The 20,848-nt window shown below is 34.5% G+C and overlaps 1 protein-coding gene across 6 annotated transcripts in view; it reads right to left on the bottom strand.

Annotated features, from left to right (window-relative positions):
- The window catches only part of LOC106869316 (choline transporter-like protein 2), a 160,334-nt gene that overhangs the window by 12,889 nt on the left and 126,597 nt on the right, over positions 1–20,848 (bottom strand). For all 6 annotated transcript variants that reach the window (XM_014915012.3, XM_014915013.3, XM_014915009.3 and 3 more), the window contains 12 exons: positions 19,636–19,719; positions 18,141–18,253; positions 17,203–17,319; positions 15,882–15,981; positions 15,038–15,130; positions 13,352–13,430; positions 10,362–10,414; positions 6,251–6,427; positions 5,008–5,136; positions 4,015–4,084; positions 2,930–3,003; positions 665–735 (listed from right to left, as the gene is read on the bottom strand). In XM_014915012.3, coding sequence (XP_014770498.1) covers positions 665–735; positions 2,930–3,003; positions 4,015–4,084; positions 5,008–5,136; positions 6,251–6,427; positions 10,362–10,414; positions 13,352–13,430; positions 15,038–15,130; positions 15,882–15,981; positions 17,203–17,319; positions 18,141–18,253; positions 19,636–19,719 — 1,160 coding nt within the window. The remainder of the gene's footprint in view (positions 1–664; positions 736–2,929; positions 3,004–4,014; positions 4,085–5,007; positions 5,137–6,250; positions 6,428–10,361; positions 10,415–13,351; positions 13,431–15,037; positions 15,131–15,881; positions 15,982–17,202; positions 17,320–18,140; positions 18,254–19,635; positions 19,720–20,848) is intronic.

Genomic DNA, 20,848 nt, shown 5'->3' with positions numbered 1-20,848 from the left:
AAACAAACCAACACTAGTTAAGTGGTGGTTAGGGACAAACACAAAGAAACACACATGACCAGCTTCTTTCAGTTTCTGTCTTCCAAATCTACTCACAAGGCTTTGTTTGGCCCAAGGCTGTAGTAGAAGACACTTGCCCAAGGTGCTATGCAGTGGCTGAACCCAGAACTAAATGGTTGGACAGCAAACTTCTTACCACACAGCCACACTTGCGCCTACATATATTTTTGGGTAAGAAAAAAATAACCCTCTAAAATCCGCCAAACTGTAACAATTATTTAATAGTCAAAAACTAACGACTGCTAGAGTTGTCAGAGTCATTATTACTGTCATCTGTTGTTTTCGTCAGTTATATCATTACTTCAAATTATTAAGCTCCCATTGCATCACCATTGTTGTTGTCATTGCTGTTTTTATCATCATCAACACTGTTAACATCATTATCCTTGACACTACTATTATCATCACTGATGTGATTGTCATTGATATCAACATCCAGACTGTCATCATCATCATTATCAACATTATTGATGTTACTGCTGCCACCACCACCACCACCACTACAGCAGCATTTATTATTATTCCTGTCTTCATTGTAATTGTGATTTTAATAACATTTTCTAATATTTTTAGTAGTACTGAAAAAAGAATTCTGAATACATACCAATAGCACAAACAATCGCAAGCCGACTCAGGAATAGGACAAAACTGGTAGATTTATCAATCACAGCAGTCCTGGAAAATATAAAAGATTTTACTATTAATTATATGTAACAGACTTAATCTGTTGCCTGATTTAACATCACAACTTAGCACTTGGCTGCTTTGTAAGCATTCAGTCTAGGTCAGAAGAACGAGAGTAACTCCTTTTCTCCTGGCAATCTCAGAGACCCCACAATATAGTAATATATACTGTCCTCCTTGTTCTAAGTCACAGACACCCTGACCACCAGTTAACAAAACTTGAACCACTGGTTTATTAAGCCTATACAACAAATTAGCTAGTAGGGGAGACTATCTCTTGTTTGCTATGTTTCTGTCTTAATATATATATATACTAGTGGACCTCCCAGCTTTTGGCTTGGTCTGTATAGTGTTGAAATGTATTCAAAAGGTACATAATGGTATCTATTGTAATGTCCATTTTCCTTACAATAGAAGTTGTTAAAAGGTATTTAAATATTGCATAACATAATTTTACAAATTTATTTAAAATATCTAAATACAGAAAGTAATGTAGCAAGTGTTGTTAAGGCTGAATGATAATAAAGGTGGCAGAGCAGAGTTGCATCCTCTCATTCTGTTGTTGGTAGCAGGCGCTTTGGTGGTGCTATGTGACACAGCATTTCTGCTGGAAGAACATATAAACTCTAGATGGACATTTAATCTTCCTCTTATCTTATCGGCATGACTCTCACTGGACTGCCCTCTTGACTCCTGGCTCTCAGGCAGTTGGCTCACATTGCTTTTAGCTATTACACCTACATCATTATGTAGCTGGCACATTCCTACTCTCTTCTGTTTCAGCACGAATCACACAAGATGAACCTTTAACCATTAATGCCAGCTGGCTTATTCTCTAGCCGACTACTGACCAATTAATTTTCACTAGCTATAAAATAACCACGTTTGTATACATTTTACTATTTCACATGCACTTTTTGTAAAAGCACAGTTCTATAAAAACTTATTATCTAAACTTTGACTGAATATTGTTTGTCACACCAATGTACATGCCGTTTAACACAACACAAACAAGAAAACTAGATTCGTGTTTGACTCCTCACTAAAATGGTGACCCCGAAAGAAAGAAAAAATGTTTTTACGTGTCGTGTCAACATTTTCCTGTCTCTTCTTACTCTACATCTTTTTGGTCAGTTTTCCTAATAACTTCAGTGGACAGCAAATGGAGTTTTATAGTAGTGAGCTATTTTTCTCTACTTTTGAATGGTATCATCTCCATCTTCCCATGGGGGTGATGTGACAATGCTGCCGCATCAAGCAACCATGTTTAGTGAAGTTAGTTCTTCTTCGCCACTACTGCTACAGCCGTTGTGTTTAGTACTCTACAGCTTCGCTTTCCTCGTCTTCACCTGGCTTTGCTTCCTTGTTTTCCTGGGTGTTCTATTGTTTTTCACACTGATATTTTTCTATCGATCTACATTTCTCAACAACAGCATGCAGCATTCTTCCTTCCTGTTCTTTTGTGGAGACATTCCTTTGTATCTTGTGGCATACTTTGCCATGAATAAAATTTAGTCAGCTCAACAGCAACTTAATGTGTTTCGTTTAGATTCCTACTTTCATATCCATATTAAAACATTTGACTATACAACTGTCAACTCAAATGGCTAGTTCTTTGGTTGGATGTAGTTGGAGTGGGGCCTCCATTGATCTCTCTCCTCCATGCATTGTCCTTTTTTAACACTGTCTTGCAGTTGCATCTACAATCACTTCATGCACTCTTTTCTCCAATGACATTTCAGTTGCATATAGTATACTGCTTTTCAATTTGAAACAACTTATGCTTCTATCATCAGTTGCAGAACATGTGTAAACCTCTTTTAGCTTCTCTTGTCACTAAGTATACATGATACTTTTCTTTGCTCTCCACTTCCTTCCAATCTTTCTAGTTTTGTCACTTGGCTTTACTGAAAATCTACCAGACTACACTTCCACCATCACTACCACATCAACTTCTGACTAGTTGAAATGTTGTATTAGTCACAGATCTTGTCTGATGCATGCAGCAGACTGCCTAGTTAAAACTTTCAACTGTTCCCTATGCTAAGAGTCTTTGTCTTCTCCCCGTCATATGTGTCAGTCAGTACTTCTCTGAACCTATGGCACTGAAAGTCAAGTCCAGGGTACTTAAAAATGCATGGATAGGAAAGTATTAATGGTTTATATTTTTAAGGTTTACACTAACCTGGCAATGTTTGTGAATATTAGCTTAAAAGCATCTTTTGCAGATACACAAAAGTTTTTTCCATGGACAGCAATCTTGAAAACAAACAAGAAACTCATTTGAGACATTCAATCATTAAATACATTATTTAACAAGGAAAAGTAGTACAACATGGTAAGAAAATGAAAGTATATACAAAATTATTGATTTTAATGTATGTAGAAGTATTTGGTTTTGTTGTATCAATAAGGTCACAGAAAGGTCAAACTGTGTTTATATATTAAAGAAATCTATATATTTATGAAGCTTAACTGATCAATTGGTTCAACATCTACTACAACAGCTAATTAGCAACATCATAACTTTGGGAAAGATACACAACTATGCTTGTATCAATAGGTTTCCCTGCTAGAAGTTAGCATTAGAAAGTGCATCCCTGACTACAAGAAAAAAATGAATATAAAGTAATTTAAAAAAAATTTGTCATGCATTGCATTTTAAAAACTTTTTATGTCTTTCTCTAGTTTCCATTTTTCACAGAAATTTCAATTTAAGAACATGCTTAAGTAAGAAAACACTAAACATCAACTTCATCCACTTGAGATCAGTTACTTAAATGGCTAAAATTATAATATTCAAAAGTTTCTTATTATCTTAAGCGTCAGAAATTCATTCATATCATAACATGTCAATGTATATTTGAAAAATGGATGGAATTTTTTCACTTCCTTACAAGTAAAAGTGTGTTTATTTTCAATACTTTACTAAATTTGATTATTATATTTCATTTTCACAATTGAAATATCTACATGATAATGCGATTCATTTATATTTTTCTCATATATGTAATTTGTTACTTATATAGTTCTAAATCTTATTTGAGGCAATCATTTAATCAAAAAATTAATATGGTTAACTGAATAATTTTATTTATTAAATATTTGTTTTATCCAGGAATAATACAAGTAATAAAGATAGAATCTGATCTTACAGCCTTTAGAGAAGAAGCTCAGTCTCATAAACACATCTCTATTGATAGAATTGTTGGGAAAGAAACAAACTTTGAGAAATCAATATATAAACACTACTAAGTTGGTTAAACTCACCATAATGTAAGCGTTCTTGTTTAAGAATTTCAAGAATTTTTCTAAACACCAGAAGCAACACCTCATACATCTAGAAGAGAAATTTAGTGGAAATTTAAAATTGAGAATTTAAAATGAAATAATATAGGAAATTTAATTTGAACAAATTGACTTCCAATATTACTAGCACGGTGGGTTAACAGAATAAGTAGGCTGGTAGATAAAATACCATGTGATATTTAGTTTCAACTCTTTATGAGCTGATTTTGAATACTGCAGAGGTCAATATTTGCCATTTATTTTTCCATGTTGATAACATAAGTAATAGTGAAGGCCCGGAATCAATATAATAGAGTCTCTACAAGGTAAGAAAAAGGCCTTTGTGCCAAATCAATACTTGTAAATTGTGACAGGTGCTACAGTGGAGTGTAAATTCTTTGAGAACTATCTACAGCTGGTGTTTAATTTCTAGTTGGAATTTTGTTTTCACTTGTGTATTTCAGAATGGTATGAAAACCACCAACCACCAACATCATATCATAATGTACTAGTATGGGTTACATGAAGCAGTAATGCAGTATCTCCAAATAACATGGTCTTTATCATCTTATATGTGAGACTTGTGGTCTCAAGATTAGCAAAATTAATTTCTTTCCAAGATGTCTTTTCCCTACCTCTCATATGTGTATTTTATTTCCACTGCCAACTCAGTGCTTTTTTTAACCAGCCTGCATTGAATATTCATACAAGCATAGATATCTCTCTTGCATAGTCACATACAAAACTTTTCATGCTCATATCATTTTACAGTTGACAAATACTTAGCTATAAAATATGCTTAACGGTGCATATTTTTTGTTTACACATTCAAGTTTTTCAACTATGGCCAAACTGGGGCACCATCTTCAATGACATAGTCAATTGCATAGGCATAGATGAGTAATTCTTTTATTAATTTTCAGAGAGATGAAAAGTAATGGAGACATATGGGTGCATAAAGATTCTTGTACTCACTTCAGAATAAATTTAGCTACTGGGTTTTCAACATCCTTTAGTTTATGGTCGAGGTACTCCAGCAGCAATCGGATCATTTGAACTATGGCAATAAGCAGGGAACCAAATGCCAAGGAGCCAAAATGATATCTGAAATAGAAATTCATTAAAGAAGTAAGGTAGCTGTGTAATGTTTTATCAGAAATACTAAGCCAAACGTGTAAATTTCTGATAAATCATTCAATAAAGGATTAAAGAACATGAATATTTAAACACTCATACACTTTGAAAAGATTAAACACTAGGATGAAAAGCAGCTCTTCTTATACTAAAAAAATAAGGAATTTGGAAGATAAGTGAAGGATTTAAATTTAAAACTTGCTATAAGTGAATTATCTATTTGAAGGAAATAACTAAAATATAGGGAACTAATTCATGTAGAGGGTAGGGTCAACCAAGAATATGAGGAAATTGATGTTCTTCATCAACAACAAATAGTCTACAGGAAAGTAACTGAGATGTGGATTAGCAGAATTGTTAGTATTGAACAAAATGTCTGGTAGTATTTAGTTATAACCCTTTTCATTCTGAGTTCAAATCCTGCTAACTCAGCCCTTTTTGTATCCCAAGGGTCATTACGATAATGTATCTGTGAGTATCAGTGGTAGCATAAAGTTAATTGATTGATATCGGAATTTCCCAGACTTCTTTAAGCAAGAGAAAATGGCTGGGAATCCTAAAACAATTTTCTTAGTGATTTTTCTGCTGTAAGAGCAGATGAAAGTGTAAACCCTAAATGTTGAGGTGTTCTTCTACAGCAATGATGCAACAAGCCATACAGATTCTACAATTAACAGGATATGTGGCATGTCTATCCAATCTTTCTTGACAGAAAAAGATGAATTAAACTGCTTAGAAAAGTTTGATAATTAGATTTGTTATGAGAGCTAATTAATCTACCATTTCAGGTCCTTGTCCTTCATTTGAAGAAGATAGATAGTAAATGGTGTTCTTGCTTTGGCAGAAAGCTAACACAGTAAATAATATCATGAAATATTATAATTACTATTAAGGTAAATATTATGTAATCCCACACTCGGGATAAAAAAAGTGTGGCTATGAGAGAGAGAGAGAGGGAGAGAGGGAGAGAGAGAGAGAGAGAGAGAGAGAGAGAGAGAGAGGCGTGAGGGGGGGGAGATATCTAGAGAAAATTGAGGGAAATGGTAACAGAAATATGATAAATTTCCGAGGATTGAATACAAACCTGAAACATCTCCAGAATGATTTGAGTAGAGGCAGGCTAGGAATGTCATCAGGCTTGTTAAAAGACCAGTAGTAAGAAGCAAATGCTCCAGCCAAGGTTAGCTGACCCATTGCCGATACAAAATTGACCAACCAGAAAAACATAAACAGAGCATAGATTTGAAGATAAATAGTATACCTGTAAAAATAATAAAATAAATGAAAACATTATAATGAATATTGTTGTATTTCAAGATGGTCATTTTTTTTTTTTTGCCAAATAAACACATGCACTATATATTCTTTTTTCACTCATTTACTACCATTCTTCTAACTCATCTCCATTGTCCCAAAATCTTTTGTCACACATCTGTGATCTCTCCAGCAACACTTTCTGTCTTCGTGTGTGCTCTTGCTCCACTTATTTCATTCTGTTCTTCTATGATGTGTATCCTTTATGTGCACACGTTTGCATCCATGTTTATGTGTGTATGTGTGCTTGTTCTTAGCAATAATTTGACCTTATATTTATCACAGGTATGTGATAAATATGTATCACATATATGTATCACAAGTATGTGCATATATGTCTATTGTGTGTGTATTACTCTGTGTCATTTTCCCCCTTCTCTCTTCTCCCTTCTGTCTTTAGTTGTCATGTTGTGTGGTGTGGTGGTGGGTGTTATTGTTCCATTCGTGTTTTCTATTGAGGCTCAGTCTGTCTACTACTATGTGTGTAGCATCTGATGTCTGTGCAAGTGTCATGTTAGTTCTATATGTTGATAATACCTTAACCTCTCTGCTATTGATTAAGCCTCTATGTTCTGCTTGAGCATATTGGTAGAGCACTGACAAGCCTTTCTCTTCTTTGAGCTCTTGCTAGTGTTCACCTATATGCTCCCCTATGCTGTGTGCAGTCTCTCCAATGTAAGTAGTTGTCATGTTTCTGCACCGTCCCTCAGTACACTGTAAGTTATACATTATATTTCTAACCTTGCAGGGTCATCCTACATACAACACAATTGTTCTCCATACATGGGAACTTATCAAAGAGATAAGTTCTACAGATCAGGGATTTTGTAAGAGCACCAGGCCTTTCTATTACTTTAATGTTTTTCTAAAAAGATATGCTAGTTTGCCACCATGGGTAGCATCAATGAACATGACACTCTGGTATTTTTTGTTGTCATACCAAGAGTTGGCCTAATCTATCTTATTTCTGGTCCTTTCTGTGCTGTTCCAGGATTTACTCCTGTACAGTAGGCAGATCTCCTTAGCATCACTCTCTATGATGGTCTTGTACTTAGTCCTGGCTCCTTTGTACACTCTAATCTTGTTCCTTTGATTGTAGCCAGAGAACTGCATGCAATAGATTAAAGTGTTGTAAGTGTTTTTCCAATTTCATAGGGTCACATATGCAAGACACATTTCTTATCATTCTCACCAAATCACTTATAAGAATAGCAGTGTTCTTGTGAACAAGGTACTTAGAGGCCATGGGTTTGGAAAAAACTTTTTGAAACTACATGTCAAAAATCTGCCAAAATGTAACTGCTTTGTTTTAATAAAGTGTTAAAATTAATTGATCAATCAATCAAAAACTAACTTATCTACATTGTGGTATGACGTCAGTGACTGGGGAGCTGACCGGAAGGGCGAGTTGACTGGAAGAGGAAGAAGGGCAGAGGGAGCCTCGATCGTGATTTCGTGCCCTTTTCGAACGGGGTTGTGGTGAGGAGAGGACGTGCCAAGCGATCGTCTAGGTTTGGGAGAAGCAGCTCCTATTTCTAGTGTTCTTCGGGTCGGGCGAGCCGCGAGGATCGGATACCACAGGACAGACTCGTAGTCGAGGAAGGAAAACTGAGGTAAGGCGATTACATCTACTCGCACGCATACACCACATACATGTGAGAGTTTGTTATATTATTTAACTTTCTTGCTCTGCTAATTGGATAATAAACTTTAAAAATGATTAGAGACTGTTCTTATGCATAATAATTATCAAAGAAAAGATATGGTAATGTTATGGAATTCATGATCTATAGAAAACACTTTTCACTATTGGTTCAATCAGAAAGACAACAAAGGTTTGTAGAAACTTTTTAAAAAATCACATAGACAATAATAACAAAAAGAGGTTATTTATCATCATCATTATTTGAAAAGTGCAACACATGCTTCATACAAAATATACTTAAAATCAATGTAAATGTCAGGAGTCATAATCCTGATGATTTACCTGGCAATTTTAAATACATAACAGAATAAACTGCATAAAATCATTTTACACAACATTATCTAATGCATCTTTAAGACATTAGGGTGTGTTTTGAAGAAAGCTTGGTTGCTAGTTCTAGCAAGATTAGTGACCACATAGAAGCACCCTAATGGGCTCATAGTATAGAAAGATCAATTATAGATATATTTATTTCAGGCTTCTAGTGTTGTTGTTTAACTCCCCCAAGTCAACTCTGACTGACAAATCTATGTTCCAAATTATTTCAGCTCGGTAACTATCCAGTTTTTACTTCTCAGCGCATTTAATATCTCTAACTTGTACAACATAAACCCACATGACACATTATCTGTCTGTCAGTCTTATACTACCCGAAACCACATGAATCAACCTATTCTTGCTTACAGCTATTTTAAAGGAAGTTATGAACACTAATCTAAGAGAGAAAACTTTAATACATTTCTCTCTATGTTTTTTTTAAACATCTGTTATTATATTTTAATTTCAAATCAGACGTTGCTAAATTTTGGCAATTTTTTTTTTTTTTTTAAATCAAAACTTTATTTAAAAATTTTGATTTTTAAATAAATCATTCTTTGTGTGACAACTTATTTGATGGTTTAATCATTGAATTAGTGGCAGATAAGGTTTTGACAATGATAACTAGAGTAATATATTTAATTTCTTCTGTGCATACTTTGATGTCTGATTTCTAGCTGTGTGATTTTCCATCAAGAGACTCAGACAAAATATAGCTAGATGTGCTGTTGGTAAAAAAAAATGTATTTAGGATTTGATGTGAAGTCTGTTGAATATTTTTTCAACTTTTCCCATTGAATTTTGATTGGTATAATTCCAAACAAGTTTGTGAATGGAACAAAAGGGAGCAGTTAACTTTGTTCCTATGTTTTGATGACATGCAGAGGCAGACAAGTCGGTTCACATGCAAGGACAGACAAGTCACTTGACATGTGGTAACAGACAAATCAGTTGACATATAGTGACTGACAAGTCAGTTGTCACATGAGGTTGGCCTTTGTTGCCTATCATGTTTGCACTCAGTACTAGAGAATACACCAAGATAAAAAAAAAAAAAAATAGCTAGGTTCCTAAGTGTAAAAGTTTAACTGATTCCAATAAATTTCTGGGTCATATTTTACTAACCTCAGCTAGATAAAAGGCAAAAATCAACCATAATGAGATTTGAACTTGAAACATCAAGACATAATTAAATACTGCAAATAACATTTATACTAAACAACTACTCAGGATTGAGCCAATGAAGGTGCCCCTACATAGTTGTTCGTGTTAGAAATAGTAGCTAAATTTCCTAGATTTGCATTACTGTCTTTAAAAAGAAATGATGAAAAAATTGCTTAATGCATTCAGAGATGCTATATCTGAAAAGACTGGATGGCCATGGAGACTTGGAGAGAAATAGCAACAATGACAGTGCCATCACCCACATCATAAATAATCATAAAATCTCTAGAGGTCACTTGATCTGTTAGAAGTAGCAGCCAGATAATCCTCAAAAATCACACTTTACTGTTTAAGGGAAGAAAACACAATGGATGATGTGGTCCTATGAAAACAAGCTAGATAATCATGGTTGGAATGCTTGTCTGCTTGACCAGAGCTGACTTGTAAAACCATGCTAGAAATAATAGCTAAATCTCCCTCAGATTACAGCCCATTATTTTAGAAAAGGTCATAAATAATGTGGTCTTGGGTTCTTTGAACATAGGGGAAAAAATATATGGTCACCACTGGAATGCTTTTGATCATGGGTATACTCAATCAGGACTGAACTGAACAATAACAACCCACTACTTTTAAAATGAGAACTCAAACAAAAAAAAACAAACAAACAAAAAGTATTAAATCAAAAACTTACGATTCCATAGTTTTCATCACACTGCAGGCATTAGTTTCATTAGTTGTTAGATCCTATACAAAGAGATGTACATAAAATGAAATGATTGGTGGTACTGAGTTATACAGTAGTGTATATGTACATATGTATATGTCTAATCCGTGTCAGCATGGAAAGCAGATACTAAATGATGATGATATGTGTGTGTGTGTGTAATGAATGAGGCCAGTTGCATAAAGAAGTGCCAAGCTCTAATTGTGGAGGGAGCCTGTGGAAGGAGTAGATCCAGGAATATAGGGGATGAAATAATGAGAAAGGATCTTCAGATGCTGGGCCTCACTGAGGAAATGACAAAGTACCAGGAATTGTGGTGATTTGTTGGACTTGAGAAGATGTGTCGAGCTAAGTAAAGTTGCTGACATCCATACATACAGATATGTCCTTTGACGGTGCCAATGAAATGTAAAATGCACTTGTGCTGGTGCTCTGTAAACACATCCATACTGGCAGCACATTATTAACCAGCACACTATGTAAAGTGATCGGCATTAGAAAGGGCATCCAGCTGTAGAAACCATGCCACAATGGGCAATTGGAGTCTGGACAGCTCCCTGGTTGGCCAGCTCCTGTCAAATCATCCAACCCATGCCAGCATGGAAAACAGATGATGATGATGTTTGAGAGTGTGTGTGTGTGTGTGTGTATAGTTTTTGATGACTATGTAGAACGCACTGCCAGGGATCCCAGTGTTGCCTGGATGTTATGACCTACAGCCATATTGTATTATTTGTTCCTTTCTTATGGGCAGAATCCGCACAGCTGATATATAATGAATTGGATTACTGGTGTAATGGAAGTTACTGTTTGTTTAAAAGTGAAGCAGGGAGGGTCCTTTTTGCATGGGTTTGCATGAAAGTGCTTTCTGTTCTTAAGCAGGATCACAAACTATGTATTCTTTCATCGTAAAGATGGGGGTTAATATGATTTTGTCTAGAAATCATGTTTTCAAAATTTTAGTTTCCCCACATCCCCACTGCAATTTCTTAATTTGTAACTTTTTTACAGATTTTCTTTTTTTTATCTAGGTAGAAAAATACAGAGATATTGAATCTGGGAAATATATTTCTCTATGTTATGACGAAAGTTTAATTTTTCTTAAAGAAACACTCATGCCCCTTCCCCCATCTTGCTCACTCATCACCTACCCGCTTTTAAAAAGCTAAAAACACGCAATGTTTCACTTTTGTCTGATGTTTCATGCAGGTGTAGAATTGTACTGAAATAGCAGACATAAAAAATATTAGAGCACCACCAGAAAACCCGACATGCTAGAAACAACAGGTAAACAACATTATTTCTGAAGAAACTTTCCCACTTTCCAAAAAGCTAAAAGTGAAACACTGGGAGTTTGTAGCTTTTTGAAAGTGTTAAGGTGATGGGTGGATGTTTGGGAAGGAGATTTTGTGTTTTCTTAAGAAAAAAGAAAGAAGAAAATTATTAAAGATTCGTACTCTCTGTTTTTATCTCTGTGGATTACCAAGAAAAATTTTTTTAAAGTTAAGAAATGAAGAAATTGGGATGGGGAGGGAAAGAATTAAAATATTGAGAATGTGTTTTTTGGGGGCAAAATCCTAATCTGTATTGAAAACATAGGAATTGGAAGAAATTTAGGAAAAAAAAAAAAAATCATGAAGTAGGGGGGGGGGGTGCAAATGTCACCTCAGACATGCTAGAAACAACAGGTAAAAGAGAGGATTTCTGGGAGAACTTTCTTTTAAATTTATATCAAAGATCAGGTTTTTAAATACACTTATCACAAACATGAATTACAGAATAGAAAAAGATGATTTCAATTGGATTTAAGCTGTAATTTTTTGCATGTACATAGCAAGAAATAACAGTGGACGTTAAACGGTGATGAGGATACAGAAGTTTTATCTAGAGAGAGAGTGTGTGTGTGTGTGTGTGTGTGTGTGTGTGTGTGCCAAATGAAGTTATCTTGAACGAGAGAAACAAATGGAAAACAAGACAGATAACATAAAGAACAACTCTTCATCAGTTGTTGGCTGTTGATCTACTCCACATTTTGAGCAATTCATGACAATATTAGGCCAGACAAGGTAAGGTAGCAAGCTCGGAGGAATATTGTCTTTGACAAGAGAAAGATAGGAGAGGCAACAGATAAAAATGTGTCTGGTCTGTGCGAAAGACTGAAGGCAAAGGAAGATGATCATATGAAGAAAACAAAGATGGACGATGGTCACATGTGAGCAACAAGAGAGAGTAAAGGAGGAAGAGGGAGAGAGAGAGATAGAGTGAAAATGGTGAAGGGGAGAAAAAAGGAATTAGAGATATATACAATGGTTTCTTTTCAGTTTCCATCTACCAAATCCACTCACAAGGCTTTGGTCAGCCTGAGACTATAGTAGAAGACACTTGCCTAAGGTGCTATGCAGTGAGACTGAACCTGGAATCATGTGGTTGGAAAGCAAATTTCTTACTACACAGTCACACTTGAAAAGATGCTTAAAAATTTTTAAGTCAGCAATATTATCATAGCTGCTAGCAATTGGACTGTAACCAGTACATTGCTCAGAGTCCACACGGTTCTACGGGCCCACACGGTCCACACGGTTCTTGTCAACTGTGGCATACTGACAAGTAAATACTATAAATTTAGTGCATTGATTTGCCCAGGAGCCCCTAATGCTGCTATGAGGGACATGATAGTAACAACAAATTGCTTTTCTTCCACAGACCCTTTTTTTTTTTTGCAGATGAAAAATTCAAAAGCCTTGATGAAAATCAGAGGACATGTACATGGAAGAATAAACCACACCTTAAAATTTGTTGTGAAAGAGCTTGGTGAAATAACTTCTATATTCTTGCCCTCACCCCACTCATTTCCAATTCTGCCGCAGCTAGAATAATTTAACAAGAAACTACAAAATATATGTGAGAAAAAAGACAAAAAGACAAAAAAACAAAATAAACAAAAAAAAAGCACTTACTGAACAGAATGATTCAACCTGAGATATGATATCAACACTTTCTGTAGAATTTACTGATCGATTAATGGAATAAAGATGACTGTTGAAAAAGTTAAGAAATGATTGGAGGAACAAGTTCTTGTTAGAAGCAAAACTAGTACTGAAATACAGCCATTGGACTTTGATTATGCTAGGGCACACACTTCAAGGATTTAATTAATCCTATTGACTTCTATACTGAATTCAGTTTGGTACTGTTAAGTCATGGGATAAATACATATAGCAGAAAAACACTACTTTTTAGATTGGCATTAGGAAGGGCATCCTGTCATAGAAAACAATGCCAAATCAGACTGGAGTCTGGTGTAGTCTTCCAGCTTACCAGCCCTGGTTGGTGTCATGTAAATGGCAACCATATCCTGTTTTAATAAATGATTTCAATAGAATACATTTACTGAATAATTTTGTGACTAACACAAGGACTCGTAAATAATTTTTTAATGTCAATATAAAGCTATAAAGCATTTTTAATTTTTGGTTATTAAGAGCTGGGGTGTGGTCGATCACACTGACTCCCAGTGCTTGACAGTTATCTTTTACCAATCTTAGAAGGATGAAAATGGCAAAGATGACAATGACAGAATTTGAACTAAGAACATAAAGGAGGTCATAACTGAACACTACAAGGCATTTTGTCCAATGTTCTTACCAATACTCAATCAAAAACTACCTTTAGTTTAACCCTTTAGCATTTAAACTAGCCATATCTGGCCCAAAATTTTCTACCTGTTTTATGTTCGAACTGGCCAAATCTGGTTACTATACCTAACAATGTCATTCAAAACAAGCAATCAGATCATTGAGATCTCAAAACTACAAAGATAATGCGTGATTAATTCAAATCAATGTGAATGAATATGTATTACATTTGACAGAGTAATTTGAATGCTAAAGGGTTAAATTATGTTGTATTAAGTGCTCAAATAATCTTGGCAGGATTTCAGCTTATTACTTAAAGTAATCTAAAGAAATATCTGTATCCTATTGGAGCAGTAGGTATCTTATGTCTTCCTGAATAGGACATTAGTTGATATCAGGTAAATATAAATCAGTGTTTGAAGAAACTAAAGGTGTAACTTAGTAAAATTCACAAATTTAGATAATTTTGAATGCTATAGAGCAAAGCTTTGCTCAAAATGCCAGGATTCTTTCTCCCCACAGCAGATATGAAATTTAGATAATTTTCCTAAATTTGAACTTGGGATCTGCAGATATGAATGCATCATCTATGAACCACCAAGTTATGTTACTAAAATAATCTGAGTGAAATTTCTTTCATGACAAACAAATCATTTTATTAGAACATGTGATTGTGTTTTTTAATTGTCTTTCTCTTTTCACTTGATTTAACCCTTTCAACACTAACCTATGATTCCACCAGTCATTTCATAAAACAAAACCCACCTGTTTTAAGGTGTTCATTTTTAAATTATAACCGTCCATTATTTTATGCAAGAACCTTTGGTTATGTTTTAAAAGCGAATTTAATAATGAAAAATTTATGTTTTAAATTCATATAGCATATAAACATAGGGAGTGTTTCTCATTAGAAGTATGGCTACAAAAGCGTTAAGACAGTTTGATTCTTGTCATAAGTAAACTGTGTATTAGGAGAAAATATGTTTTTATGTATGTTTATAAGGATACACCGCTACAGAAAGCCACAGGAAAATCACGCCGATTTGTAAGATGAATGGAATAATTGGCCATAACAATGTAGACATGATACTGCCAACAGCTCTACAAAAAATAAATAACAATTAATAATAACATTAAATGCATATTAAATATAAACAATTGAAGCAATTACTTAAAGAAAATTCTGATTAAGAAAGAATGTTTGCTTCAGTATTATTCTACAGTGTACAAGTTAATGAACCTAATTTTAAGCCAATGGTAATATATGAAGGTATTCTTACTTTTATTATAGAGTCACAACCATTCAGAATTTTTTACTTTTGTTATATAAATTGAAATTAATATTGTATTAGAATTATTTCTTGTCCAAACAGCAATCACTGTGTTTGCTCTTTAAGATATGTAATGTTATTCTTTCCAGTGGTAAGTGTGAAGAGCAATGAATTAGAGTATAGTGAATAATTTCTGGGACTAGGCCATAGTACCTTCACTGGTGATTCATTGTATTCCAGCATGAGTTTAGAATTAAAAGTTTGGGTTTATTTGTACATTTTAATTATAGAATTAACAGAATGTGGGATTAGGGTTAGAATCAGGTTTCATGGAAAATAAACAACAGGGTTCAAGTTGGCCAAGAGCTTTAATCTTCAACAAGACCTACCAGATCCTTCATATGTTACAAAGATCAGTAGTTCTTCAGGTTCCTGTGGCAGCTTCTTAATTGAATATTGTAACGTTATAAAGAAATTACAAGTCTAGAAACTCTTGGAGGTACAATTTATTGAAGTAGAAAAAAATAGAGAAATTTTTAAAAAAATACTCAGAAAAGTATTCACTGAGAGAACTAACTAACCTGCTTCCTTCTTTGATCAATGCTATTGCAATCCGAATGCGAGAAAAGAGCACCAGTAATATAAGCAAGAAAATAAGGAATACAACTCCAGTAATGATACCTGTAAATATATCATATAAAGACAGGTGAATTCTTTCTTTGAGTTTTAGTTTCAGATGCATTGCAAAATTTAATTTGATTTTGCACAAATTATATGACTTATTTTGTCTATGTTAGATAAAGGTCCTCTGGGTGTAACTAATGGCACTAACTATAAATGCCATCTACTCATTGCAGAAAGTAACTAGTTACCCAGCAAAGCTAAAAGACAAATGGATTAGTTAGAATTATCTTTGTTTAGTTGCAGATCAGTTTTGGATGAAGTTATCTATGATTAGTGACATCTAACTATGATCATTACAGCAGCTTCTTTTGATAGTAGGATGTAAACTGGGGGGGGGGGGGGATTTGGCTGGTATTTCTAGCAAGTCATACGAAAGGTCTGGTCAGGTGTAGGGACTTACTCCATTGCAGTGCATTGCTGCATTCACCATTTGTCAGTAGTGACCCATTCAGCAGAGTTCCAGTCAGACCACATCTCAACAAGATACCTCCACATCTGTCATGACCATGTGGCATGTGGTTGACCAACATGACCTGACAACCCAGCTGGATCCTCTAAGAAGAGAACATGGTAAGTAGGGTCCAACTTGGAAAATCAAGCAACATGGTCAAACAATCTCTCAAATCATAAAAATAACAGGATGAAATCTGACCAATGGCAACCCATAATCTTGTGAGTTCAGGAGTTCAGGCAGCTCCTAAGGGACCCTCAGACAGTGTCCATGTTTCACCTTTATAGAGCAGAGTAGGGAGGATCAGAAGCCTAAAGACCCAAATCTTTGTCCTCTTGCATAGATATTGGCAGCACCAGACACCCTTGTCCATAACTGTACTGGCTCATCCAAGTCTTTTTAAGACTTCAGACTCACAGCTAATACTACTATGAATCTTACTGCCGAGATAAGTGAAGTGGTCAACAATTTCAACATTCTCACCCACAACAGGAACAGAGAAGGTGGAATTTAGATCATTCTGTCAAATGTGATGCTTATTTATTCACACTGTTTTGAATTAATCATGCATTATCTCATAGCTTTGAGATCTTGATGATGTAATTGCTTATTTTTAGAATAATATTGTAGTATAAGTGTAAGGTTAGATCTGGCTGGTTTGAACAATAAACTGGTAGAATATTTGGGCTGGATATGGCTGGTTTAAATGCTAAAGGGTTAAGTTTTTAAAAAATCATTTAATTATTATCAAAAGGAAACATATTTACTTGTCCACAAATAGAATTTTGCTTTTGAAACTGTAAACAGAAGTGGGTTGAATCCAATGTTGATGATCTCATCAGAGTCCTTATAAACAGTGTACTTCCAAGCAGCTACACCACAACCTGTTGGAAAAAAAATTCCCAAAGTGTTACAATTAGAAGGCAGTTTGTTACAAATAAAATTGGAAGAAGTACTGTGCAAACAGAGAGAAATGATAGAATGTGTTAATATTAACTCTTGAATTTTAAAAGAATGAGCTGCTAAAGAAGTTTTTGTAATTAATAGAGCCTTCACTTTCACTGCTATATGGAACTTAATATTGTTGCATATTAAATTGTCTTTTAGCTGTAGATCAACCCTGGTCAAGCTGGCTTGTAATCAAAGGTATTTCAACCTTGACCATTTCATCTTTTCATACATCTAGGATTATATTATCCAATGTGTCCTTCCTAGTTTAAAAATTTGGCTGTTATTTCTAGCAAATTAAGTAACTACATCAAGTGTTCTGTCATTGGATTGCACTATGTATGTTTACTTTTAAGTTAACCCCGACTGAACAAACACATGATCAAAAGTATTCCAACCACGAACATATCATCTTATTTCCAGACAATGAATTCAAGACTATTATTGAAACTGAAGTTAGATATACAGCCAAATACTACAATAATTATAGATATAAACATAAAGCTATAGTCCAGGTGGAGTATCTACAGATTTCACAAAAAGTTGATATAGATATTTTCTTTTTCATTGATTTTTAATAATGTTGACATCTCCTGGGCAACTGATTTCCACTATTGTGCACAATGTCTTTCACCTGTTTTGTCTCTTGGAGTTGTTTTTAGTAACTCCATCTATCCCTTTAGTAACTCCATCCATCCCTTATATAAAACTACTGCTAAATACAAAACAAATAGGGAAGAAATAAAAGATCACTTACCAGCTGCAAATAAAACCAAGAAACCAATCACTCCTAACCATACCATGATACCAGCTATCCATCTCATTAAGAAAATCCACAGCAGTGACACAAACATAGTAATAATTAAAGCACTGAAATATAAAGAATTAATTACATTTTGGAAATGGTAAAAAGTAAATGAAAATAAGTTTTTGCCTACCTAAAAGGCCACTTATTGAGAGGTATTATCAACAGTGTTGTTATGCTATTGTCTTAGCATATTACTGCTAGTGATTTAATTGAATACAGGCCTATTTTCATACATTAAAATCAGAGTGCAGAAGAAATCACATTAAAAAATATTCATCTGAAATATTGCTGTTAGCTGAATACTGTATCTTCTGGTATACAAATAGAATTTTTTAAATCAAAATTTACAGCCACAAAAAGATAGGTTGACTTACAAACCAAGATGACTTTGAGGACAAAAAATTCCATGTGAAATGCAGCACGATTTGCAAAGATAGTGATGATTTTTGAATGCTTCTGCTACTATACACCACATTGACTTGCATGCCAGTATAAATGCTACTAGCAGTAACTATTCTGGGTCCAACAGATGAGAAAATGAAAGTATGAAATTGTTGCTGATAAGCTTGGAGGGCAGATGTATCTAATCTTTGGCAACATGGAAAATATCCAATGGTAATTATGAAACAAATTTAAACTCAAATTGTAATACAATTTTAAAGAATACTAGTTTAAAACCAAATAAATGTTATCAAAATTTTTTTCTTTTATTTGAATTTCAGACTCCTCTTCTACTGTGGTTGATAAAACTCTTCAGTTTTAGTAACTGTAAATCTCAATCTGATAAAAATGATGGAGGGGGAGCCAAAAGAATCAGTTATCATTCATGGTTCTTAACAATTTTATTATGTTTATATGAATTACTGGAGTCCATGGCTTTACATCTGAGTCAATGCTTTTCTTATTGCTGCTTACACAGTCATGAAATAGAAGTATGTATATGTATATATAAATATATATATATATATACATATATATATATATACATACACACTAGCATAGCTTGAGTGTGTGCTGCCCAGGGCGTCCCTTCTGTTTGTTGCCCCCCAGACCCCACAAAATTCAGAAAATCTTGATCGTCAAAGCACTTCTCATCTTAAGAAAAGAGTCATCAAGGCATTTACAGTGCAGATTTTTATTGTTTCTTTTTGTTCTAACTAATATTATACTTCCTAAATACCTTTCAATATATGAAAAAGTACGAAATGTTGTGTAATTATCCTTACAATACTAGAATAGATTGAACCAACAAAGTGCTGTAGAGAAAAGTTACAAATATAACGAGCAAATATGAAATTAGGAATAAGTAAATAACTACCGATGTTATGTCAAAATGAATGTGATTGTTGAATTTAGTGGCAAAAAATGCATATATGAACATTAAAAAATACAAATAAACAAAACAAATTACATTATGTTATCATTAAAATAATCATATACATACACCAGGATAATCCACCAAGATCTCATAACATCATTGATAATTTGTTCTGCATAAGCCTTTGCTTTAAATACACCTCTCATCATTCTAAAAAATAAGAAGGAAAAAATGAAAACATAAATACTTAGTTACAATATAAAGTAAGTGTGTGTGTGTGTGTGTGTGTGTGTGTGTGTGTGCGTGCGTGCGTGCGTGCGTGCGTGCATGCGTGTGCCTTTGATGCTGCTCACTGGTTAGGTCCAAACTTGTACGTAATTTGATGCACAGCAACAACAAAATTTTCAAACATGGGAATCTTGTTAAAGCTAAGCCATCAATTAGAAATAAAAACTGGTATTACTTATTTGGCATTATTCCCTTTTGTAGTTGGAAATATATGCTGGGTTGTTCAGAAAAGTATTTCCTGCTTTAACTCTAGCTATATATTATAGCCAGTTTATACATTTGTGCATAAGAATAAATGCATAAGTAGAATGTAACTGAAAGCAATTTCTTGCTTAGCTAAAAAGCCACTTATTGAAAGGATATTATCGAGTGGGCTGTCCCACCATTGTCTTAGCATATTACTGCTAGAGATTTTACTGAATCTAGGAGAGAGTAGATATATTTTTAAACACTAAAATTAGGATGCAAAAGAAATCTCATTAAAAAGAAATTTATCTGAAATATTGTTGTTAGCAAAATACTAGCAGCAGCTAAGCTGGGTTCCACATGAGAAAACAAAATAGTTAATGATAAGCTTGTAGGGTAGACATATCCAATACCTGTCAGCATAGAAAAATATCTGATAATTAAAATATGTATAGAGATGTATGAGAAGGTGCATAGCCAGGGTGTTGGGCTCAAGATCATAAGGTTGTAGATTCATGGACAGGGCTGTAAGTAGTGAGTTTGAGCAAGACATTTCATTTTATGCTGCTCCAGCCTACTCAACTGAAAATGCAGCCTTCTTCCAGCTGTCACCCAAGCCTTGCAAGTAGATTTGGTGGACGGAAACTGAAAGAAGAAGAAGTAGAGAGAGAGAGAGAGAGGGAGGGAGGGAGGGAGAGACAGAGAGATAGAGAGAGAGAGAGTGTGTGTGTGTGTGTGTGTGTGTGTGCATCTGTGCTTTTCCCACCACCGCTTGGCAGCAGGTGGTGGTTTGATTATACCCCTCCAACTTTGAGAAGACCCCCTTCGGTCACGAATGACCATGGGATTGCACCTAGAAAGTTAC

The sequence above is a fragment of the Octopus bimaculoides genome, chromosome 1 (genome assembly GCF_046866305.1).
Source record: "Octopus bimaculoides isolate indiv1 chromosome 1, ASM4686630v1, whole genome shotgun sequence".
Lineage (NCBI taxonomy): Eukaryota > Metazoa > Mollusca > Cephalopoda > Octopoda > Octopodidae > Octopus > Octopus bimaculoides.
The sequence above is the reverse complement of the archived record's forward strand: the minus strand, read 5'-3'. Positions and strand labels throughout refer to the sequence as shown.